We start from the raw sequence: 6,448 nt of genomic DNA on the forward strand, positions 1-6,448 counted from the left end.
GCAACCCTACTTCTACCTCTATCAAAAACATAATACAAACCATAGTGCAAAGCATTAAAAGTATCATCACAAAAGTCTTTAAACTAAAAGTAAATATAAACACTTTGCCATGTAGGGCTGGTACTACTGGTCTTGATTAAAACGTTTAATAAGTAATCCAAACTTCTGCTGACCAAAGAGAAAAACTTAACATAATCCATAAAAACTAGTTTTTAGCACTTCCACCTAGTTGCTTGGATAGCAACGTAGCAGTCCACTCCTCCTTAAGAAACTCAAACAATTCCATGTAGTCCTCATCATTCTTGTCGTAATTTGCTCCTACGTCATGTTGAGAGTGGCAGAGCACACATGCATGACCTTGATAGAAAATTTGGTGGAGTCTTCAATCCACTTGTTGAACTCGTACATGTCCTTCTTTAGCTCCTCGATCGCACCTTCAAGCCTCACTAGTTGGTTCTTTATAGGCAATATGCTAAGTGAGACAAGTTATTATAGTAATGGAGTTGTCATTTATGGTAACATATATCCTATGCCAAGAAGACACAATGTATAGATAAAGATTCCAAGGTTAGACATGAAATTTGTGTAAGATGCTAAAGATGGAGAGAAAATATGTCATACAAAGTTTTTACTGCATTTTAATCTTGGCAATTTTAACTATTGCAAGGAATTATTATGATTCCACATTTATGCTCCTACTATTTATTCACCATGCCATGTAATATGTCTTGTCTAGCCCCCTTTTCCAAAAGGCAAGGACTCCAGCTCACCAAGAGCTCTTGTTATTAAAAAAAATTGTTCCATTTCAAACTATTATTTAATTTTAATAAAATGTGTAGTGGCAAATGTTTAGTAGAAGCTCTTTGATTAATTAGATGAAATAAATTTTGATATAGTGAATATTAAAAAATTTATGGTCTAATATATCACGGTAAGCGTTCCTTTACTACTCTAAAATCTAAGAACTTCTTGATAACATTAGAAACCAATTTAAATCTTTGTAATGACCCAAATTTTATGATAAATTCTAACATTGAAGGATCAATATATAATTGTGATCTTACAACACTCTTTCATCTTATTCATAGATCATGAAGTGTGATATGAAATGTTGATCATGAAGTGTGATCAAAGGCTCTCCATATTCTAATTATTTCATGAATATATTTGTAATTCACAATTTGAGAAGAGAATTTCAAGATAAATACAAGAAATAGAAATATTTTATTATTAGAAATAGTTTTTACTTTATCGATATTGTTTAAAGTTTAATAATTTGTTCATAAAGTTTAAAATTAATTAACAATTTCAAATTAACAAAAAAATCTATTTTATTTTATTTTAGAATTTATTTTTGATTTGCATACATTTTTAAAATTATTAAGATTTCTAGTCTAATTTTAAAATTAGAAATGATTTGAATGAGAAGATAGATAATTAAAATAGAAAGAGTAGATTTTTATGTTGAATTTTTTTCATCAAATAACATTTTATTTTTAAAATAAAATATAGATATATTTAAATTGTATGGAACCTAAAATGATTCATAGAAAACTGAAAAGAATTAAAAATTAAAAATTAAAATTAAAAAATTATAGATTGTCCAGTAGACAATCTAGATTGTGTTTGATTTTGTTAGACAATCTAGATTGTGTTCGATTTTGTATATACAAGTGCCAAAGTTAACCATAAGCCATTCTTGGATATCTAAACTTAGAGAAGCATTAAATATGGAGCATGAAAGTGGGGTTCTTGTCCATTATCAATTATCAATTAATATAAAAGAATGAGAATTGTTAATCCATCTAAGAAGTTGAAGCATTGAGCTCATAAATACATACATTGGATTGCTTCCATCTAGAACCATTAAATTTATGCTAGCATGCTTCATCCCACTTCAACCCTAATATCAACCCTTTGATTGTGATTCCTTGGAATTTCTTTCTCAAATCTCTAGAAATGGAAAGATGGAGGAAGAATATAGGTCACAAAAGGGGGAAGAAGCTCCCTTGAATTCAAGGTGAGATGGGACTAATGACAATTACAATAGACTAGATTCAAGTTTTTCTCATACCACAGAGCATTGTCCCTAGTTCGATGGTGAAAGAAGCAAAAGAAGTTTATAAAAATTACATTTAATTGCTCCCCATCCTTTTGTCGTCCTCATTAAATAACTCTACATCCACCTGTCCTCCTATGTGACTTTTTCCTTATCTTAATTTTGTCTAAAAATATCCAAACCTCAACAAAATTGCCATTAGCCAATCACGAAATAAGAAAAATAGCTACAATTTTATTTTTAAATAATTACACCATAAATCTTAGACTATGAATTATATTTCAATGCTCAAAATTAATGCAACTTGACATCTACAAACATTAGTTCCCTTCCTTATAAATAACGCAGAGACTAAAAATTGAACTATTTTTAAAAAACTTATGAAGAGAATCCAATTTTCAACTCAAAGCTTGTTTTGGCCACATTAGTCGCTGTCTTCAAAAGTTCTAGTATCTTCTTCTTATGGAATTGATTAATTCTTCATTCTAGTACCTTCTTGATTAATTCTACTAACCACGTCCACATTAATTTCTCTTCAAAATTTCTACATTAGTTTCTCTTCAAAATTTCTAGTACCTTCTTAGGGAGTTATTTTTTCCATTCTATTAGCTACAATTATTCAATGAAAGGAAAATAGACAGAGATGATTTGAGACGTTTAAATAAATAAACAAATCGCCGTAGTCTTGAGAGGACATCCAGAAGACTTGACTGTTTTGTTGCCTTCCCACTTCGCTTGTTGAAGACGCACCCTTCATTGCTTCAGCGGTTGAACACAAACGATCTTCTTATAGTTAATCTCTGATGTCGTGTCACCAATTGACGCGTGTAAATAATCCAGAGGGAGGAAAAAATCAAATTCATATCATTTAATCTTGATGTCGTGTCACCATTTGATGCGTGTAAATAATCCACAATGCAGGAAACCATCAAATTGAGGATAGATGAAACCAATGTCCCCGCACACAGATGGGACGTAACGGTCAAGTAGTGGGGTAGACGGCCTCCGACAATTTCTAGAAGCAAGGAAATCTTAATTAATTTTTATAGACTTAGTATCCTTCTCGGAAACCCCCAATTCGATTGCCGTATATATATATCTGCCCTGAACCGTTTATCCTCACCATCAAACCAAGTTTCCTTTTTAAAAAGCTGCAAATCAAACCAAGTTATATTTCTTTGATCAAATCAATTCGGGGTTAGTGAAATACTGAATTTCCATCTACAATTAATTTGTAGCGAAATAGTTATTTCTGTTCAATTGGAAGCTTTCTGTAAAAGATCAATGGAGTACAGTGCATCAATTAGGGGTTTACAGGCGCCTCGTGTTATGAGCAACTCTGCTTCTTCTGGAATTTCACGGGTCCGATTCGGAGCGAGGCCGAAGCATTCGACAAATATTAGGGCTTTTCACTCTCAAAATGCTTCCTTTTCTTCTCCCCCTGCTTCATCTTCGTTGTATGATGTTCTGTCTGTCTCTACAGACGTGAGTGCGCGTGATATAAAGAACGCATACCGTAAAATGGCTCTTAAATATCATCCAGATGTCTGCCCTGCTGAAAAGAAAGAAGAGTGCAGCGAATTGTTTCTTAAAGCTCAGGAAGCGTATGAAACTCTGTCAGATCCCCTGCTCCGCCAGGATTATGACTGGAGACTGCAGAACATGTTCACAGTTGGCGATTACGAAGGCGGATTAGGGAGTAGTGAAGTGTGGGAAGCTCAGCTGATGGAATTAATTAGGAGATCGGCAAATAATTCATCATCATCATGGGGCGGCAGAATGAGAAGACGAAATCAACAGGGGGCTTATGCTTGCTGATGATTGCAGCCTATCAATCCAGAGTTTTTGTATATTGGATTGTAAAAAGAGGCGTTTGAGCGCCTTCTAGTTTTGTAAATAAAAATTATCAATTTTCTGTTAGTTGCACTCGTTGTGTGATATTTAGAAGCAATTCGGGGTAAGAGAATGATACCTGAGACTCTATATCAGGACTTCCAAACTAGACCATCGTAAAAATTCGGCAATTATGAGTTTTCCCCCCAAATTTGTGGTCGTCAAAATTACCAGTTCCGCGGATGTCAAAATTCACCATTTCCATAAGCAATTGTCAAAACGTTCATAATAAAAAAAAGGAGAGCTTCAAACATGATATTTGTCTTTGTCATTTGTAGGTAGAAGACTTTAAACATGGTATTTGTCGTTGTCATTTATAGGTAGAACAAAGCACTATGATTTAACATCAGATTCTTTATGCTTCAAAGAGTCGATTTTAAGAATTTAAATATCTCTTGCACAAATGTAGATTGCATAATTTTAATTATTTAGGAAAATTTGCATATTTACTATCTATATTCTAGGTCAGTTAGAATAGAGAAGTCATAAAAGGGATGGAAATTCTACTAACGAGTTTAGAATGTAATTCTAGAAAGAGCAAAATGTGGAGCAAATCTTAGTGAGTGATTAAAATTAAAAAATGTAATTTAAGATGGAGGAAATTCTATTGAATAATTAAGAAACAAGTACGATTAGGAAGGAGAAGGAAGTTGGATGGTTTATAAATCTAAAATTATACTTTTTACTAAACAATTCTAGGGAAATAATATTCACGTTGTTTAGTCTTGATTATGTAAAAGCATTGATAGTATACAATTCTTCTTATTGATATGAAAGCATGTAAAAGAGTTAGAGTTCATATAGAATCATATAGAATATACATTCAATCATTTTACACTAAATAAATTGTAGGAAGAATTTATGTGATTTTTCTTGTACTAATTGTCCAATTTTTAGTAAAGATTGCAAAATAATTTTTAAATATATTTTATTTTAAGGAAAAATTTGACATAAATCATTAATAGATTCTTTCAATTTTTTGAAAATATTGAATTATTTTATTTTTGTAAAGAAATTAAATATGTGATGTATTATATCATTATTTATTTGTGATAAATAAGGTGCAAAATTCGCAGAGGTTGTATTAAGATTAAAATTTTAATAATTTTACATGGATTAAACCAAGTCCACATAATAAAACAAACATAATCATGGCTTCAGTGGAAGAAGCAAAAAAAACCTATGAACCTACTTGTTGTCTTGATCAAACTTTAAATTCTTAGCAAACCTTACCAAAATAAGGCATTGGCTATATATATATTGCAAATGACAGACGACAAATGACAAAATAACGTGAATGAGGAAAATCATTACTTGGGTATTGTTGTATGTTTTAGTTACTCACTATATATTTGCCATAAGCATTTTTGTGCAATTATATTGTTAATTGTCTAGGATTGATAAGTCATGACAAATGAAACTCCACTTTCATATATTACATCTTTTATCCTTTTGAACATAGCTCTTGCAAAGGTTCATAGTGCAATGATAAAATGATGCTACAATATGTAGTTTTTTTTTTTGAGACTTGTATATTTGATAGATATGTTAACAATCTTTGAGCTCAACTTTTTAATCAAGTAGGTTGGACATTTTGGTTTCAATTGTTTTGGTGTTTAACTTACAATATATTTTTTGAAACAAAGCAATATGTTGATATTCAAGAGCTTTAAAAAAATTTAACTTTATTTTCTTTAGATATTCTATTATTTTATTTTATTTTAGATATTCTATTAGTTTTAAACTACTATGTAACTTGAGTATAATTGTTCCTTATTACCAAAATACATATGTGTATGTGTTCAATAAAACAACATGACAATTAATGAACAAATTCATGATTAGTATCTTTAGAAAAAAAATTATTATTAATGAAATAAAACTATTGAATGAATATTCTAATTTTTAAGATTTAATGTTCACAAGTCTTACTTTTAAGGTAGTATTTCATAGTTGTGTGAATTTGTGATTTGTTAATCATATTTATGTCTCAAATGTGTTTGGATCAAAAAAATCATACACGATTTTTAACATGTTTACAAATACAAGTTTCATGAACATTTATTTAAAAAAGCTTTTGTCTTAAGAGAGTCTCAATATGCTATTAATATAACTAGTCAACGTGAAATGTTTATGTTGAGTTGATGACTAATTTTTATTCTATTCACAACAAATGGAAGCAACCTTATCATAGTTTATAATTTTCAAATTTGAAGTTTAAAATTATTACACATGTAAATAAACTAGCTAGAGGATTTGAATTAGGATTAAATTTATGTCGGTTTAATTGATTCATAGTTAATATCTTTTCCTTATAGTCACTATGGTGAAAGAATTTGTAAACCAATCATTTTATTGATTCACGATTTATTATTATTCTATTCAAAGAATACAATTTTTTTTTAAAATAGTACTAAATGTTTCTTTAATCTAAAATTATTGTAGCCAAAATTGATACTATTGTAAAAGTTATTCTTGAACTAATACCATAACTAG

General features: G+C 30.2%; 1 protein-coding gene across 1 annotated transcript; it reads left to right on the forward strand.

The window, feature by feature from the left end:
* The first annotated feature begins 3,158 nt into the window (after positions 1–3,158).
* On the forward strand, positions 3,159–3,979 carry LOC149557683 (chaperone protein dnaJ 20, chloroplastic-like). The gene has a single exon (XM_089832262.1). It carries the CDS (start codon positions 3,344–3,346, stop codon positions 3,875–3,877), a length of 534 nt encoding a protein of 177 aa, XP_089688388.1. The 5' UTR covers positions 3,159–3,343; the 3' UTR covers positions 3,878–3,979.
* The last annotated feature ends 2,469 nt before the right edge of the window (positions 3,980–6,448 follow it).

Source organism: Cupressus sempervirens, chromosome 5 (genome assembly GCF_028749045.1).
Source record: "Cupressus sempervirens isolate cs-2001-9-10 chromosome 5, ASM2874904v1, whole genome shotgun sequence".
Taxonomy (NCBI): domain Eukaryota; kingdom Viridiplantae; phylum Streptophyta; class Pinopsida; order Cupressales; family Cupressaceae; genus Cupressus; species Cupressus sempervirens.

Bases quoted from the DNA above. Each gene is read 5' to 3' on its own strand.
- LOC149557683 (XM_089832262.1), top strand. From the start codon at position 3,344: ATGGAGTACAGTGCATCAATTAGGGGTTTACAGGCGCCTCGTGTTATG.